At 49.3% G+C, this 19,402-nt stretch overlaps 1 protein-coding gene across 1 annotated transcript in view; it reads left to right on the top strand.

The window, feature by feature from the left end:
* mdga1 (MAM domain containing glycosylphosphatidylinositol anchor 1) overlaps positions 1-19,402 on the top strand; it is a 176,778-nt gene that overhangs the window by 108,921 nt on the left and 48,455 nt on the right. Inside the window, exon 11 of the mRNA XM_088625959.1 lies at positions 2,165-2,316. Coding sequence (XP_088482085.1) covers positions 2,165-2,316 — 152 coding nt within the window. The remainder of the gene's footprint in view (positions 1-2,164; positions 2,317-19,402) is intronic.

The following is a 19,402-nucleotide window of genomic DNA, read 5'->3' as shown; positions in this document are numbered from 1 at the left end:
GTCTTAAGTGTGTCAGGTCAGCGGGGTCCTGCTTGTCTGTCTGTCTGCCTGTCAACATTGCAGGCAGCATGTCCCGTGTCTTCAGTGTGTCAGGTCAGTGGGGTCCTGCTTGTCTGTCTGTCTGCCTGTCAACATTGCAGGCAGCATGTCCTGTGTCTTCAGTGTGTCAGGTCAGTGGGGTCCTGCTTGTCTGTCTGCCTGTCAACATTGCAGGCAGCATGTCCTGTGTCTTCAGTGTGTCAGGTCAGTGGGGTCCTGCTTGTCTGTCTGTCTGCCTGTCAACATTGCAGGCAGCATGTCCTGTGTCTTCAGTGTGTCAGGTCAGTGGGGTCCTGCTTATCTGTCTGCCTGTCAACATTGCAGGCAGCATGTCCTGTGTCTTCAGTGTGTCAGGTCAGCGGGGTCCTGCTTCTCTGTCTGTCTTTCAACATTGCAGGCAGCATGTCCTGTGTCTTCAGTGTGTCAGGTCAGCGGGGTCCTGCTTGTCTGTCTGTCTGCCTGTCAACATTGCAGGCAGCATGTCCTGTGTCTTCAGTGTGTCAGGTCAGTGGGGTCCTGCTTGTCCGTCTGCCTGTCAACATTGCAGGCAGCATGTCCTGTGTCTTCAGTGTGTCAGGTCAGCGGGGTCCTGCTTGTCTGTCTGTCTGCCTGTCAACATTGCAGGCAGCATGTCCTGTGTCTTCAGTGTGTCAGGTCAGCGGGGTCCTGCTTGTCTGTCTGTCTGCCTGTCAACATTGCAGGCAGCATGTCCTGTGTCTTCAGTGTGTCAGGTCAGCGGGGTCTTGTCTGTCTGTCTGTCTGCCTGTCAACATTGCAGGCAGCATGTCCTGTGTCTTCAGTGTGTCAGGTCAGTGGGGTCCTGCTTGTCTGTCTGCCTGTCAACATTGCAGGCAGCATGTCCTGTGTCTTCAGTGTGTCAGGTCAGCGGGGTCCTGCTTGTCTGTCTGTCTGCCTGTCAACATTGCAGGCAGCATGTCCTGTGTCTTCAGTGTGTCAGGTCAGTGGGGTCCTGCTTGTCTGTCTGCCTGTCAACATTGCAGGCAGCATGTCCTGTGTCTTCAGTGTGTCAGGTCAGCGGGGTCCTGCTTGTCTGTCTGTCTGCCTGTCAACATTGCAGGCAGCATGTCCTGTGTCTTCAGTGTGTCAGGTCAGTGGGGTCCTGCTTGTCTGTCTGTCTGCCTGTCAACATTGCAGGCAGCATGTCCTGTGTCTTCAGTGTGTCAGGTCAGCGGGGTCCTGCTTGTCTGTCTGTCTGCCTGTCAACATTGCAGGCAGCATGTCCTGTGTCTTCAGTGTGTCAGGTCAGTGGGGTCCTGATTGTCTGTCTGTCTGCCTGTCAACATTGCAGGCAGCATGTCCTGTGTCTTCAGTGTGTCAGGTCAGTGGAGTCCTGATTGTCTGTCTGTCTGCCTGTCAACATTGCAGGCAGCATGTCCTGTGTCTTCAGTGTGTCAGGTCAGCGGGGTCCTGCATGTCTGTCTGTCTGCATGCTTGTGCGTCTGTCTGTGTGCCTATCTGTGAGTGTCTGTCTGTCTATCAGGGTGTGAGACAGCACACAGTATCTGCATTCCCACAGCACAGGGTACAATCACTCTGGCCCACTCAGGCCAGCAGGGCTTTGGGGGCTGTGTGCCAGCCTGCAGGGCATGCTGGGACAATGATCTGGTGACAAGGCCAGCCAGGAGCCTGCACAGTCTGACCCGCACTCCTGACTCCTAGAGGCTGTGTTCCTCCTGTGGGTATTTCAGTCTTCCTGCCCGCAGAGCTAATCTGTATTCCTGCACTGACCTCTGGGAATCAGTGCGGTGCATCTGATGCAATGTTTAACTTCCAGACAGCAGACAGAAACACTCTTCTCACATAGCCCGGACTGTGAAGAGGAAGTGATCCCTCTCTTTCCAGATGTGTTGGCTCACCAGCTGTAAAAGCCTGACACATCTTGACCGCTGATCCACCATGGGCTACTGCAGGGTTCAGGCCAGTTTCACCAGCAGGGGGAGTGCTAGGTCTCTGACACTGTGCCCAGATTCTTAGCTTCAGGGCCCACAGCGTCTGGGCCCAGGTAAGGGTTAAGAGTAGTTTATATTTGGGGCCAGTGTGAGAGGATGACGGGAGTGTACCCCCACAGACCTCACGGAGGTGCTCTCTCTCTCTGTCTCCTCAGCCAGGGCTTACAGCCCCGAGTTCTACTACGACACCCCAACCCCCATCTACACCCTGAGAACCAGCCGCAACTACACCTACGACCTGCAGTGGACGCAGAGGGAGCCCAACGCCGTGGACAAGATCATCGGCTACTGGATCAGCGTGACCCAGGTGAGTGAGTGAGGACAGGACAGTGCCCCCACTGGGCAAGAGGAAGCTATCTCTGGGGGTTCTCGCCCTGACTCACTGGATAAAGCCCTTGCTGACAAAGGCAGGCTGGGATTACAGGGCGGTCACAGGGACTCTCTGCATCGAGAGGCCCTCCTCTGGTGAGCATGTTCCGGGGCGCCTCCAGTTGCAGGTGTAGCGAGCATAGCCCTTCGGGGAGGGACCCCAGGGCAGCCCTAGGGCATATACTGGAGGGATTACATCTCTCTGTAGGCCTGAGAGCACTGAGGAGCTGTAGGCTACCTGCCGGGTCTGCCCTGCTCAGGCTGTTACCAGGAGGAAGCAGTAGGGAAATTAGACTGCGTGCCTCGCCTGACTGGTTCTGAGCTGCAGGAGGTCACACAGGAAAGGATCTGGGTGTTTGTGTACAGCGACCTGGGAGTTTATGTGCAGGAGTTTGGGTGATTTTGTATGATGATCTGAGTGTTTATATGTAGAGATCTGGGTGTCATGTAGAGGGTTTGGGGCTGTTTCACAAAGTGAGATTGCTCAGCTGGATAAAACGGGTGGATCAGAGTAAATTGATACAAGTCTGGATTTTAGGTTTCACAAAGCACGATTGAATGGCATCTGGTTAAGGAACTAGAGCAACGCATGTTCTCTTGCTAATCTGCTCTGTGCAGGTTAGTTTATACTTAGCCTGAATTTGCAAAGAGCCCGACTCATTGATCAACCAGTTCCCTGCAAATAAATTGATGTTTAGGGATCTACTTGACGTCAGAGCTTTATGGAGAGAGTGGAAGTTTAGAGATCACCAAAACCCTTTGTAGTTTCCTGATTTATTTTTACTTGAAAGATACCATTTAATTACCTTACATTCACGATCTGTTAAGCCCATATATGGTTAATACAGCTCATCATACTGTAGCTCAGCGTTAAGAGAAACTCAAACTCTGTGCATAGGGTTGAGATTCCTTCTGACCAGTGCAGTCTTTTACTGTGCTGGCGACTAAGTTGGCTTCAGTAAAGCGACTGTGTGCATGTTTGCACTAAAACAGTTGTACATGTATTCATAACGTTTCCTAACCATACAGTACTTTAGTGAATACCATCAAACAGGGGTTCCTTGAAATACCTGGTAATATTATCATATATAATTCTATCCACTGTTCTCTGTAGCTATGCACCATGATCTAAATATTTCTTGCAGCCTTTCCTAATATAATAGGTGCTCTGGACTTCACAGCCATCACCATTAAAGTCCCCTAAGGGCCAAACGAGACTGATTTTCTTAACAGAAAATCAATTCATACCATCACTGTACAGGTGAAAAATAATATTCTAGCCTATGAATTATGAACATTGATTGCAGAAAAGAATAAAAACTCTCAATCACTTCCATCAAAAGAAGTTTTTAAACGTGCTTGCCTACAATGGGTCTTACCGAGACTTACAGTACAAGTTCATAACGTACAGTTTTCACTATCAAATAGTTTCCTTTGTTATCAAATGATCTATGACACAAGGTGTCACATCAGCATCATGTACAGTATGTGTACACAACTCTAGTGTCCCCAGATAGGACATGTGACATCAGTGCCATCTGTGCTGTGCTGCACAGCACTGCCCCCTTCAGGAAGGAGAGAGCTCCTGCCCTCCACCTGTGCACTGTGATGAGCTTCCTCTCACTACACCGATCAACAGGGTGCAGAGCTGAGAGAGACGTCACGGCTCAACACCATTCGAGTGAGACAGAGACAATATCCAGTGAAGGAAAACTGAACATTCTTTACTATGATGATTCCTCCTCCTCCAGTCTCACTCTCCTCATGCGTCTTCTTGTGGTCTAAAACTGGGGATCATGTTCATCCGCAGGATTGCACTGCGCGGTGTTGTACAGCAGTTCTAAAGAAGACCCACAGAGCACGGTGAGGGATGTTCTTGTATTCTGTCTTGACCTGTTGTCAGATCCACTGACTGTGGTCCAGCTGCTGTAAATACATAAATTACTACTGAATAAAACAATATTGTACAACTACACAAGGGCTTAAAGAGGAACCCTATTCAATGCCATAAGAATGGAGGTTAACTAATAGCAATACATCTTTTCTCACACAATTTTTATCGTTTTGTCTCATATTGAAATGTAGATATATTGGATTCCATACCTTCCACATTCAATTTATCTGTGACTTTTTCCCAGGCGTCTTCTCTGGCTTTTGCAGTGGCTAAGATACAGCTCCTTGCTATTACAGCAGATTTTATCTCCTCACAGTTTTCCTGAAGGAGCCATAATTCATGGTCACCAGATTAAGACACATTGTTTCACTGTGGTTTTGCCAGGGCAGATGTAGGATGTGATGGTTGACCCTCCTGTCTACTTAAATTCAGCTTTGCTGTGCAAAGTGAGTCAGATTGTTTAAACCTGTCTCGCTTTACCTGCACAACTGAAAACAGAGTTTGCTTTTGTGAAACTGGAGCAAGCCTGAAGTCAGTTATCTGGTTAATTCAATCCAGCTAACTCTTGAAGAAAATCTTGAATTAGTTAAACTTGCTTTATTAAACAGCAGGGATCTGGGTGTTTGTGTACAGGGACCTGCATGTTTATTTGCAAGGATCTATATATTTAAGTAGAGGAGATCTATGTGTTTATGTGCAGGAATCTGGGTGTTTGTACTGTATGCAGGGATTTGGGCGTTTACATGTATGTGCAGGGATCTGGGTGTTTATGTGTAGGGATCTATGTGTTTATGTGCAGGGATATGAATGTTTATGTGTAGAGATCTGGGTTTGTATGTGCAGTGATCTGGGTGTTTATTTGTAGGGATCTGGGTGTACATTTGCAGGGATCTGGGTTTTTATCTCTGGGGATCTGGCTCTTTATGTATGGGGATCTGGGTGCTTATGTAGATGCCTCCATGTCTTCATCACGTGTGCTCATCAAATGAATCCTTGGGTGCAATCCTCATCAGAATGCTTGGGTGTAGAGAATTGGAGCCCAGGGCAGCTGAGCTTGAGCTCTGCCAGGCACGTGGTCAGCAGGAAGACAAGGAAGAAGAGGACTCGGGGTCTCGAAGCTGGCTGGTCTGAAGTGAGGAAGAGCAGAAGGAGGGCAAGGGGAGAGCGGGCAGATATGGGGCGCCACCCTCCTGTCTTGTCCTTCGGGGTTTCCCCTGTCTGTGGGCGGCTGATGGCCACTCCGGGACAGGAGAGGGAGCTCTGGGCCGGACACTCCTGACTTGTCCAGCTCGCAGACCAGAAGGAGCTCTGCAGTAGCCGACAGGCAGAGCCGGGCGCTGGAATGGGCTCAGGGATCTATGTAGGAGAGATGGGGGTCAGGACAGGGGTGTCTGCAGAGCAGGCTGGAAGCAGAGGGCAGGAATCCAAGCAGGTTTGATAGCACTCAGGAACTGCTGTGCTCATTGGGATAGAAACTGACGGTGTGTCTGGAGAGCTGGGATAGGAATGAGGGAGAAGCAAGGGTGGGCTTTTGGGGAATAGGGAGGGGGTGCATGCTCGAACCCGGGTGCCAGCTGGATCGGGGTCACACCTGTAGCTCAAGACCATGTGGTGAATCCCTTACCTGTTGGGCAGTCTCAGAGAGCTGAAGCAGGTTCTCAAATACAGTCGGTACGGATGGAGTTAATATCACACTCTGACTTGTTCTGGACATTTTATTTTTAACCCAGGAGTAAAAAGCTTATAATCTGAATATTTGAATCTTCATATATATATATGCTGTATAATGGCAGTCTCCAAGCAGTAATCTCATTTCAGCAGCCATGGTGTGTTGAACTTTACATTAATGCAGGGAAACTGCAATACTTTTCTGTGGAGGAAGAAGTTCAATCAAAAAAATCCCACAATGATCTGATGTGAAAATGTGCTGGCGTGTGGGTATGAGTCAGTGAGTCTGCAGAGAGAGGGAATTTAACCTTTCACCTGGGGGTGTGTCCTAGCACGGGGGCGTGGCAACCCGTGGGCGTATCCTCACATGGGGGCGTGGTTACATCTGCGGCATGACCTCACATGGACATGCTCTGTGGTTAATGACCTGCCTCTGGAAGGGCAGAAACACATGAACATGTATTTCAGCACCCTAAAGTGACCTCCACCTATGCACAAAAAAAATTTAGATAGACCAAAATACATGTTTAAAAGGATTCATTTCTATTTAAATATATTCTAGGCACACAGTGATCACTATACAGTATCTGTGTTTATCAGCATGTGTCTGAAATATATTTAAAATAAGTGAGTACATTTTTAGTGCATCTAAATATGTTTGCAGCCTAATCGAAATCTGCAAAACACCTCTAAAATGTACTTTAAAAATCGCATTATATTTGTTTTTAAGCAGGCTATCTCATTAACTGTTAACCAGTTGGCAGTAAATGAATTGATTTCTACAGCAGTGGCAATCATTATGGACACAGATGACAAAGTGGGAACTTAATGCAGATTCTATCAAACATATCAAGAAAATAAAAATGGGTACAATACATTGAGTTGAGCAGTCCGGCCAGTGAGCACATTGCTTTAGATTGTCAAAAATACTTGACTTCATGCCACCTCTATTTTTGGCAATGATGGACTGGGAGTTGCTGTTCCAAATATCTGAAAAACAGATCTTACTGTATTGTGAATGTCACACTCCTCTGCAGTCTGAGATCCAGCCCCACACTGGTACTGATCCAGCCCATGTCTTACTGTACCTGTGTGCTCTGAGTGTCTCACTGCTCTCCAGTCTGAGATACAGTCCCACACTGGTACTGATCCATGTCTCACTGTACCTGTGTGCTCTGAGTGTCTCAATCCTCTCCAGTCTGAGATCCAGCCCCACACTGGTACTGATCCATGTCTCACTGTACCTGTGTGCTCTGAGTGTCTCAATCCTCTCCAGTCTGAGATACAGCCCCACACTGGTACTGATCCATGTCTCACTGTACCTGTGTGCTCTGAGTGTCTCAATCCTCTCCAGTCTGAGATCCAGCCCCACACTGGTACTGATCCATGTCTCACTGCAACTGTTTGCTCTGAGTGTCACACTGCTCTCCAGTCTGAGATCCAGCCCCACACTGGTACTGATCCAGCCCATGTCTCACTGTACCTGTGTGCCCTGAGTGTCTCACTGCTCTCCAGTCTGAGATACAGCCCCACACTGGTACTGATCCATGTCTCACTGTACCTGTGTGTTCTGAGTGTCTCACTCCTCTCCGGTCTGAGATCCAGCCCCACACTGGTACTGATCCATGTCTCACTGTACCTGTGTGCTCTGAGTGTCTCACTGCTTTCCAGTCTGAGATACAGCCCCACACTGGTACTGATCCAGCCCATGTCTCACTGTACCTGTGTGCCCTGAGTGTCTCACTTCTCTCCAGTCTGAGATACAGCCCCACACTGGTACTGATCCATGTCTCACTGTACCTGTGTGCTCTGAGTGTCTCAATCCTCTCCAGTCTGAGATACAGCCCCACACTGGTACTGATCCATGTCTCACTGTACCTGTGTGCTCTGAGTGTCTCACTCCTCTCCAGTCTGAGATACAGCCCCACACTGGTACTGATCCAGCCCATGTCTCACTGTACCTGTGTGCCCTGAGTGTCTCACTGCTCTCCAGTCTGAGATACAGCCCCACACTGGTACTGATCCATGTCTCACTGTACCTGTGTGCTCTGAGTGTCTCAATCCTCTCCAGTCTGAGATACAGCCCCACACTGGTACTGATCCATGTCTCACTGTACCTGTGTGCTCTGAGTGTCTCACTCCTCTCCAGTCTGAGATCCAGCCCCACACTGGTACTGATCCATGTCTCACTGCAACTGTTTGCTCTGAGTGTCACACTGCTCTCCAGTCTGAGATCCAGCCCCACACTGGTACTGATCCAGCCCATGTCTCACTGTACCTGTGTGCCCTGAGTGTCTCACTGCTCTCCAGTCTGAGATACAGCCCCACACTGGTACTGATCCATGTCTCACTGTACCTGTGTGTTCTGAGTGTCTCACTCCTCTCCGGTCTGAGATCCAGCCCCACACTGGTACTGATCCATGTCTCACTGTACCTGTGTGCTCTGAGTGTCTCACTGCTCTCCAGTCTGAGATCCAGCCCCACACTGGTACTGATCCAGCCCATGTCTCACTGTACCTGTGTGCCCTGAGTGTCTCACTGCTCTCCAGTCTGAGATACAGCCCCACACTGGTACTGATCCATGTCTCACTGTACCTGTGTGCTCTGAGTGTCTCACTCCTCTCCAGTCTGAGATCCAGCCCCACACTGGTACTGATCCATGTCTCACTGTACCTGTGTGCTCTGAGTGTCTCACTGCTCTCCAGTCTGAGATACAGCCCCACACTGGTACTGATCCAGCCCATGTCTCACTGTACCTGTGTGCCCTGAGTGTCTCACTTCTCTCCAGTCTGAGATACAGCCCCACACTGGTACTGATCCATGTCTCACTGTACCTGTGTGCTCTGAGTGTCTCAATCCTCTCCAGTCTGAGATACAGCCCCACACTGGTACTGATCCATGTCTCACTGTACCTGTGTGCTCTGAGTGTCTCACTCCTCTCCAGTCTGAGATACAGCCCCACACTGGTACTGATCCAGCCCATGTCTCACTGTACCTGTGTGCCCTGAGTGTCTCACTGCTCTCCAGTCTGAGATACAGCCCCACACTGGTACTGATCCATGTCTCACTGTACCTGTGTGCTCTGAGTGTCTCAATCCTCTCCAGTCTGAGATACAGCCCCACACTGGTACTGATCCATGTCTCACTGTACCTGTGTGCTCTGAGTGTCTCACTCCTCTCCAGTCTGAGATCCAGCCCCACACTGGTACTGATCCATGTCTCACTGCAACTGTTTGCTCTGAGTGTCACACTGCTCTCCAGTCTGAGATCCAGCCCCACACTGGTACTGATCCAGCCCATGTCTCACTGTACCTGTGTGCCCTGAGTGTCTCACTGCTCTCCAGTCTGAGATACAGCCCCACACTGGTACTGATCCATGTCTCACTGTACCTGTGTGTTCTGAGTGTCTCACTCCTCTCCGGTCTGAGATCCAGCCCCACACTGGTACTGATCCATGTCTCACTGTACCTGTGTGCTCTGAGTGTCTCACTGCTCTCCAGTCTGAGATCCAGCCCCACACTGGTACTGATCCAGCCCATGTCTCACTGTACCTGTGTGCCCTGAGTGTCTCACTGCTCTCCAGTCTGAGATACAGCCCCACACTGGTACTGATCCATGTCTCACTGTACCTGTGTGCTCTGAGTGTCTCACTCCTCTCCAGTCTGAGATCCAGCCCCACACTGGTACTGATCCATGTCTCACTGTACCTGTGTGCTCTGAGTGTCTCACTGCTCTCCAGTCTGAGATACAGCCCCACACTGGTACTGATCCAGCCCATGTCTCACTGTACCTGTGTGCTCTGAGTGTCTCACTGCTTTCCAGTCTGAGATACAGCCCCACACTGGTACTGATCCAGCCCATGTCTCACTGTACCTGTGTGCCCTGAGTGTCTCACTTCTCTCCAGTCTGAGATACAGCCCCACACTGGTACTGATCCATGTCTCACTGTACCTGTGTGCTCTGAGTGTCTCAATCCTCTCCAGTCTGAGATACAGCCCCACACTGGTACTGATCCATGTCTCACTGTACCTGTGTGCTCTGAGTGTCTCAATCCTCTCCAGTCTGAGATACAGCGCCACACTGGTACTGATCCATGTCTCACTGTACCTGTGTGCTCTGAGTGTCTCACTCCTCTCCAGTCTGAGATACAGTCCCACACTGGTACTGATCCATGTCTCACTGTACCTGTGTGCCCTGAGTGTCTCACTGCTCTCCAGTCTGAGATATAGCCCCACACTGGTACTGATCCATGTCTCACTGTACCTGTGTGCTCTGAGTGTCTCAATCCTCTCCAGTCTGAGATACAGCCCCACACTGGTACTGATCCATGTCTCACTGTACCTGTGTGCTCTGAGTGTCTCACTGCTCTCCAGTCTGAGATACAGCCCCACACTGGTACTGATCCATGTCTCACTGTACCTGTGTGCTCTGAGTGTCTCACTCCTCTCCAGTCTGAGATCCAGCCCCACACTGGTACTGATCCATGTCTCACTGTACCTGTGTGCTCTGAGTGTCTCACTGCTCTCCAGTCTGAGATACAGTGTGTGAGAATCTTAATGAAAAAGGTCTAATAGTCTCTGCTGGTTTGTGGCCTGACTAATGTTCTTATTTCCTAGGTTCTTGTGTACAAGTATACTGTACATGCTGTATGAGTGTAAATGAAATGCTCTCGGAATCTATCTTTGAATACTCTTCAGCAAGGTGCTGTGCAGTCAGGTGCAACAGAGCCGTTCCACAGGAGTTTCCTTCTAGTCCCGGCTTTTTCAGGCAGCTAGAGTTTGGGGTTCGGCCACACCCCACTTCCGCGGGGACGCCCGTCAGTCCCCCTCCCTGCGTCTGGTTGTCACGGCTCTGCGTTTCCCCTTCCGAGCAGCTATAAATAGAGGTGTCGCACGTGATTTCATCCACAGCCCCCACGGTGCACGGTCCAGCCCGGCCCGGCTGCGTGAGGCCGCGGCGGACTCTGGCCGACAGGAGAGAGAAATAAATGTGTCCGATGATAATTTGAGCCGGGGGAATAGTTGGGCTGTGAGGGGCTGACAGCTGATCGATCGCAGCTTGTACTGAATTAACAAGCTACTTTCAGCGACCCTGCACTTAATGCAGCTGCGCGCTCCCTCAATTAATCACCCGCGAGAGCTGGCTGGCTTTCTCCAGGCTAACTGCTCTTATTGGTATTTATGAAATTACTGGACACAGCAGCTACACTGCAGCGCTGTGTGAGCGCGTGTGATTGTGTATGACCGTGTGTGTGTAAGTGAGCGGATTTAAGAGTGTGAGTGTGTGTGAGGCTGTGTGTCTGTGAGCGTATGTGTGAGTGTGAGAGGGAGTGTATTTATGAGTGTGTGTGATCGTGTGTGTGAGTGTATTTAAGAGTGTGAGTGTGTGTGAGGCTGTGTCTGTGAGCGTATGTGTGAGTGTGAGAGGGAGTGTATTTATGTGTGTGTGTGATCGTGTGTGTGAGTGTATTTAAGAGTGTGAGTGTGTGTGAGGCTGTGTGTCTGTGTGCGAGCGTATGTGTGAGTGTGAGAGGGTGTGTATATTTGAGTGTGTGTGATCGTGTGTGTGTGTAAGTGAGTGGATTTAAGTGTGTGAGTGTGTGTGAGGCTGTGTGTCTGTGAGCGTATGTGTGAGTGTGAGAGGGTGTGTATTTATGTGTGTGTGTGATCGTGTGTGTGAGTGTATTTAAGAGTGTGAGTGTGTGTGAGGCTGTGTGTCTGTGTGTGAGCGTATGTGTGAGTGTGAGAGGGAGTGTATTTATGAGTGTGTGTGATCATGTGTGTGAGTGTATTTAAGAGTGTGAGTGTGTGTGAGGCTGTGTGTCTGTGAGCGTATGTGTGAGTGTGAGAGGGAGTGTATTTATGTTTGTGTGTGATCATGTGTGTGAGTGTATTTAAGAGTGTGAGTGTGTGTGAGGCTGTGTGTCTGTGAGCGTATGTGTGAGTGTGAGAGGGTGTGTATATTTGAGTGTGTGTGATCGTGTGTGTGAGTGTATTTAAGAGTGTGAGTGTGTGTGAGGCTATGTGTCTGTGTGTGAGCGTATGTGTGAGTGTGAGAGGGTGTGTATATTTGAGTGTGTGTGATCGTGTGTGTGTGTAAGTGAGTGGATTTAAGTGTGTGAGTGTGTGTGAGGCTACAGTATGTGTCTGTGTGCGAGCGTATGTGTGAGTGTGAGAGGGAGTGTATTTATGTGTGTGTGTGATCGTGTGTGTGAGTGTATTTAAGAGTGTGAGTGTGTGTGAGGCTGTGTGTCTGTGTGTGAGCGTATGTGTGAGTGTGAGAGGGAGTGTATTTATGAGTGTGTGTGATCATGTGTGTGAGTGTATTTAAGAGTGTGAGTGTGTGTGAGGCTGTGTGTCTGTGAGCGTATGTGTGAGTGTGAGAGGGTGTGTATTTATGTGTGTGTGTGATCGTGTGTGTGAGTGTATTTAAGAGTGTGAGTGTGTGTGAGGCTGTGTGTCTGTGTGTGAGCGTATGTGTGAGTGTGAGAGGGAGTGTATTTATGAGTGTGTGTGATCATGTGTGTGAGTGTATTTAAGAGTGTGAGTGTGTGTGAGGCTGTGTGTCTGTGAGCGTATGTGTGAGTGTGAGAGGGTGTGTATTTATGTGTGTGTGTGATCGTGTGTGTGAGTGTATTTAAGAGTGTGAGTATGTGTGAGGCTGTGTGTCTGTGAGCGTATGTGTGAGTGTGAGAGGGAGTGTATTTATGTGTGTGTGTGATCGTGTGTGTGAGTGTATTTAAGAGTGTGAGTGTGTGTGAGGCTGTGTGTCTGTGTGCGAGCGTATGTGTGAGTGTGAGAGGGAGTGTATTTATGAGTGTGTGTGATCATGTGTGTGAGTGTATTTAAGAGTGTGAGTGTGTGTGAGGCTGTGTGTCTGTGAGCGTATGTGTGAGTGTGAGAGGGAGTGTATTTATGTGTGTGTGTGATCGTGTGTGTGAGTGTATTTAAGAGTGTGAGTGTGTGTGAGGCTGTGTGTCTGTGTGCGAGTGTATGTGAGTGTGAGAGGGAGTGTATTTATGTGTGTGTGTGATCGTGTATGTGTGAGTGTGAGTGAGTGTATTTATAACTGTATTTATAAGTATGAGTGTGAAAGACTGTGTCTGTGTGATGAGCAGTGTGAGAGTGTGAGTATGGGGGTGTGTGAGTGAATGTGTGTTTGTGAATGTGTGTGTATGAGTGTGTATTTAATTGGGCATGTACGAATGAGTGCATTTCTGAGTGTGAATGTGTGTGAGAGACTGTGTGTGTCTGTGTATGGAGAGCAGGGTGTGTGAGTGTGTGTGTTTGTTGGTGGGTTAGCGTATGTCTAAGTGTGTGTGTGAGTGTGTGTGAACAGCAGGGTAGGAGATAGGGGGGCTGTCACAGGGGGACACAGAGGAAGGGAGAGAGTGTGTTGGCAAGTGCTGAGACGTGTTCAGGCTCTGATTGTCTTTGTTAAGGCAGCCCTCCAAACGAAACTCAGCTTGGAGTCAATAAGCTTGCTTGCTGTTACACCGCTCTGGAAATATTACTGCCACAAGCAAGGTGCAAATTCTGAGCCCGATGTGTTTGCTGTCCTACGGAAATGGACCTTTTTTTCCGAAAGGCTTCGTAAAACATTCCGCAAGCGTTGTACACGCCGCTCGACAATTCTCCGAAATCGCGTTCAGCCGCGTGTAACCCCTACGAAACGCATTGCTGCCAATTGAACTCTCCGGTTCATGAACTCCGTTGATCAGCCTTAGAAATGCAGGGGGCTGCCAATTCAAGAAATACCTCACTTGTCCTGCTGCCGTTCATCAGATACAGCCATCGGAACGCGGAGCAGGCTGAACGGATCAGTGCGCAGATTGTCACACACCTGGGAGCTGGAGCCACTGCGTTCACGCTGCCGTATAAACTACTCCCTACTGCAGTCGGCTGTGGTAGAGCTCGGAGTGCAGGCTCCGGATGGGGCTAGTGCTGAAAGGAAGATGTCACGAAGAGAGCTCTGCTTCTCTGATCTTCCCTTGTCAAAGGAAAAGATAACAGCATTAGTGTTCTGGAAAAGAGCTGAAGAAGTCTGTGGGCTTCAGAATCCTGTTGGGGTGACAGCGTTATGAGGGCATCTGTAGGGGAACAGGAGGTGGGCGGAAAATGTAGTCTTGGAGCGAATACCTGTGGAGAGACGCAATGCTGGCTAGATAAGAGAAGAGTGCAAGGGGAATTGTGAGGAGATCAGGAGAAAGATTTAGTGGAAGGCATTATCGGTCACAGCAGAGACTGAGTGGAGCTGTTCAAGTGGGGAGCTGCGTCAGCGTGCGTTGGCTGCAAAGGGAGAAGTAAAGGTTGATTCCTCCGTGAAAAATAGCAAGGAGAGACGCAGCGCTTCAGCTGTAGAGCCTTCATCACCTGGACTTTAATCGAGGTTGCGAGCATCATATGAGGAGGCAATGGAAAGGAAAAAATACAATAACTCTGCCTGTAGAGGATCAAACTGAGAAACTGCTCAGCTCAGGATACAGGACGATACAGTATGAACCCTGACACACTGAGACACACAGCACAGTGCTCAGTACAACTCTAACGCTGCAGGATACAGTATGAACCCTGACACACTGAGACACACAGCACAGTGCTCAGTACAGCTCCAACACTGCAGGATACAGTATGAACCCTGACACACTGAGACACACAGCACAGTGCTCAGTACAACTCTAACGCTGCAGGATACAGTATGAACCCTGACACACTGAGACACACAGCACAGTGCTCAGTACAGCTCCAACACTGCAGGATACAGTATGAACCCTGACACACTGAGACACACAGCACAGTGCTCAGTACAACTCTAACGCTGCAGGATACAGTATGAACCCTGACACACTGAGACACACAGCACAGTGCTCAGTACAGCTCCAACACTGCAGGATACAGTATGAACCCTGACACACTGAGACACACAGCACAGTGCTCAGTACAGCTCCAACACTGCAGGATACAGTATGAGCCCTGACACACTGAGACACACAGCACAGTGCTCAGTACAGCTCTAACACTGCAGGATACAGTATGAACCCTGACACACTGAGACACACAGCACAGTGCTCAGTACAGCTCCAACACTGCAGGATACAGTATGAACCCTGACACACTGAGACACACAGCACAGTGCTCAGTACAGCTCTAACACTGCAGGATACAGTATGAACCCTGACACACTGAGACACACAGCACAGTGCTCAGTACAGCTCTAACGCTGCAGGATACAGTATGAACCCTGACACACTGAGACACACAGCACAGTGCTCAGTACAGCTCCAACACTGCAGGATACAGTATGAGCCCTGACACACTGAGACACACAGCACAGTGCTCAGTACAGCTCTAACACTGCAGGATACAGTATGAACCCTGACACACTGAGACACACAGCACAGTGCTCAGTACGGCTCTAACACTGCAGGATACAGTGTGAACCCTGACACACTGAGACACACAGCACAGTGCTCAGTACAGCTCCAACACTGCAGGATACAGTATGAACCCTGACACACTGAGACACACAGCACAGTGCTCAGTACAGCTCTAACACTGCAGGATACAGTATGAACCCTGACACACTGAGACACACAGCACAGTGCTCAGTACAGCTCTAACGCTGCAGGATACAGTATGAACCCTGACACACTGAGACACACAGCACAGTGCTCAGTACAACTCCAACACTGCAGGATACAGTATGAGCCCTGACACACTGAGACACACAGCACAGTGCTCAGTACAGCTCTAACACTGCAGGATACAGTATGAACCCTGACACACTGAGACACACAGCACAGTGCTCAGTACGGCTCTAACACTGCAGAATACAGTGTGAACCCTGACACACTGAGACACACAGCACAGTGCTCAGTACAGCTCCAACACTGCAGGATACAGTATGAACCCTGACACACTGAGACACACAGCACAGTGCTCAGTACAGCTCCAACACTGCAGGATACAGTATGAACCCTGACACACTGAGACACACAGCACAGTGCTCAGTACGGCTCTAACACTGCAGGATACAGTGTGAACCCTGACACACTGAGACACACAGCACAGTGCTCAGTACAGCTCCAACACTGCAGGATACAGTATGAACCCTGACACACTGAGACACACAGCACAGTGCTCAGTACAGCTCTAACACTGCAGGATACAGTATGAACCCTGACACACTGAGACACACAGCACAGTGCTCAGTACAGCTCCAACACTGCAGGATACAGTATGAACCCTGACACACTGAGACACACAGCACAGTGCTCAGTACGGCTCTAACACTGCAGGATACAGTATGAACCCTGACACACTGAGACACACAGCACAGTGCTCAGTACAGCTCCAACACTGCAGGATACAGTATGAGCCCTGACACACTGAGACACACAGCACAGTGCTCAGTACAGCTCTAACACTGCAGGATACAGTGTGAACCCTGACACACTGAGACACACAGCACAGTGCTCAGTACGGCTCCAACACTGCAGGATACAGTATGAACCCTGACACACTGAGACACACAGCACAGTGCTCAGTACAGCTCTAACACTGCAGGATACAGTATGAACCCTGACACACTGAGACACACAGCACAGTGCTCAGTACAGCTCCAACACTGCAGGATACAGTATGAACCCTGACACACTGAGACACACAGCACAGTGCTCAGTACAGCTCCAACACTGCAGGATACAGTATGAGCCCTGACACACTGAGACACACTGAGACACACAGCACAGTGCTCAGTGCAGCTCTAACACTGCAGGATACAGTATGAACCCTGACACACTGAGACACACAGCACAGTGCTCAGTACAGCTCTAACGCTGCAGGATACAGTATGAACCCTGACACACTGAGACACACAGCACAGTGCTCAGTACGGCTCTAACGCTGCAGGATACAGTATGAACCGTGGCAGGTGTTGAAGGGACGGATTCTGAAATCCAGCGCACAGAAGCAGCGATGTGCTTGCAGGACTGCAGAGCAGTGTGCTGCTGCCTTGTGCTGTGGGCTCAGATGCTCTGAGCCCCGGTTCCTCTCGGAGTGCCTGCTTATTAGCAGGAATGAACAGGATGAAATAAACAGCACACCTGAAATCAAACGGCAAGCGGGAGATTTCTAAATCAGCCTGACCCCATGACCCTGTGGAGCCCTGCTCATGCTCAAGGAAGTGGACTTCATGTAGCAGTGGCCCTCTCCTGTATTCAGATAGCTCATTAGGAAACCTGTGTGCTGTGGATGTCTCTTTACCCCAGACCACTGTGGGAACACTGAGCTGAAAACATGCCTCCAGAACCGAATTTTAAAGAGATGAATGCGTGTGCACAAGACCGCTGATTCCTTGACACAGTACAGGAGACTACACAGCTGGGGATGGTAATATGTAAATTTAAACGTGTGAAGTGCAGATTTGCACATTTTTACAAAGCTGAAACCTCAGGGAATCTCTGTGTGAAATTGTGTTCCCACGTCTTTGCTTGATGCACACTGTGCGTCTGAGAACTGTGTCAGTGCGCTCCGGAGCTCTCCCTGAGCCCGCTGTTCTCCCGGACGGCAGAGGGCAGCTCCCTGGAGTCTGCGGCTGCCTGGACCGGAGACAGTCGCCCCCTTCCCTCCAGCCTGGCTCTCCAGATAGCATCTGTAATGGGAAACGGTGGCAGACACAGCAAGGGAGAGAGAGAGAGGAGGGAGGGATGGGGGTCTATATATAGCAGGCATTGCAAGGTCTCTCTGGCACAGGGCACTTTAATACAGGCACATTCCTTCCTTTTCCCCTCACCCGCTGAAATCGGAGAGCCAGCGAGAATGGAGAGGCGCAGCACTGAAGGGGCGAGAGACAGTGAAGGAGATAAGCAGCAGACGAATACAGCCAGGAAACCTACACTCAGGTGTAACAGCCAGAGCCTGCTCTGATGCTGAGCTGCTGTGAGGATGTCCTAGGCATGGCCTACTGTACACTTGTGTTGAAATAATGGTCTGTTAAGACCATCCATCACACGAACCTTCAGTCAGCATGGGTACGATCTTCACTTTCTAAAGACAATTAAATCCTCACTGACAGGACAGCTAAGGACGACCTAGATAGCAGGTGATGTCCTATAAAGCACACTATCATAAATCAAGTGACCTCATTTGTTCTAACAAAATACAAGCTGAAATCTGAACTGGGTTAAGGGAGGTGTGCAGCTGGTCATGAGGCATGTGGTCATGAGATCCCAGTGTCTGTTTCTGTGCAGTGTAGCTGGTCTGAGACAAGTGGACAGACTGGTCCTTCAGTGTGATCCAGGTTAGGGGCTGAGGGGTGAGACTTGAGCTCGGCACTATGGACAGCTCCCAGTGTCTGTTGCTGTGCAGTGTAGCTGGTTTGAGACAAGTGGACAGACTGGTCCTTCAGTGTGATCCAGGCTATGAACTGCAGAGGCAGACTGTGAGCTCAGCACTATGGACAGCTCCCAGTGTCTGTTGCTGTGCAGTGTCAATCCAATTCAAGCTTTATTATCCTCTGGGGGAAATGTGTTTTACGGTACAGTCCAATACAATACTACAACAAGGAAGACAAGCTTCAACGACAGAGACAATAGTGTTAAAAGAGATCAGAGAGAAGAGAGGTATTGCAGTGGGGATGAAAGATATCCAGAGTCTGATACATGTACACCTGGAGACACAGAGGCGTCTCCCAGATGAGAGTAGTGTAAATTGAATATGGAGAGGGTGAGACACACACTCCATACTGCTCTCGGCCTTCTTTACAGCATTCTGTTTGTGGAGGGTATTAAAGTCGATTGGATCTAATTATTTTGCTACTTATTTTCTTAACTTAACTTAATTTTCTTAATTTTCTCAACCTATTACAATCAACGGTCCTGAAGTTACCAAACCAGTAAGTGAGACAGTATTTTACACTATTAATTAATTATTTCTTAATTAAAGCAAAGTGGTAAAATAGTTCTCTCTACCTTGAAACGGTTGAGTTTCCTCAGAAAAAAGTAGTCTAAGTTGTCCTTTTTTTATAAATGGTGTCATGTTTGTCCTATCTCAGGTTTTTTGCTGTGTCCAGCCCTGAGTACTTGTAGTTATTGATTATGTTTACAGCCTGACTGACAATTACTGTAGATTGGAGGGGTGTTGCTTTTCCCTAAAATCAGTGACCAGTTCCTTTGTTTTCAAGACACTTGACTTCAGAGAGAACTCATCACACCACCTAGTAAACTCGTTTAGAATGGTCCCATGATGATTTTCGGGGTCCTGTAATACGCTGACCAGGGCTGTGTCTTCAGCACATGTAATGAGATGTCTGTCTGTCTGTCTGTCTGTCTGTCTGTCTGTCTGTCTGTGTGTGTTTGCTCTTGCAATCATTAGAGCACAAAATGAACAGCAGGGGAAAAAGACACAGCCCTGCGGTGATCCAGTGGAAATGTAGTGAAGGTCAGATAACTATTTCCCCCACT

This window comes from Lepisosteus platostomus, chromosome 3 (assembly GCF_059453375.1).
Source record: "Lepisosteus platostomus isolate fLepPlt1 chromosome 3, fLepPlt1.hap1, whole genome shotgun sequence".
NCBI lineage: Eukaryota > Metazoa > Chordata > Actinopteri > Semionotiformes > Lepisosteidae > Lepisosteus > Lepisosteus platostomus.
This window is presented reverse-complemented; position numbering and strand designations above follow the sequence as displayed.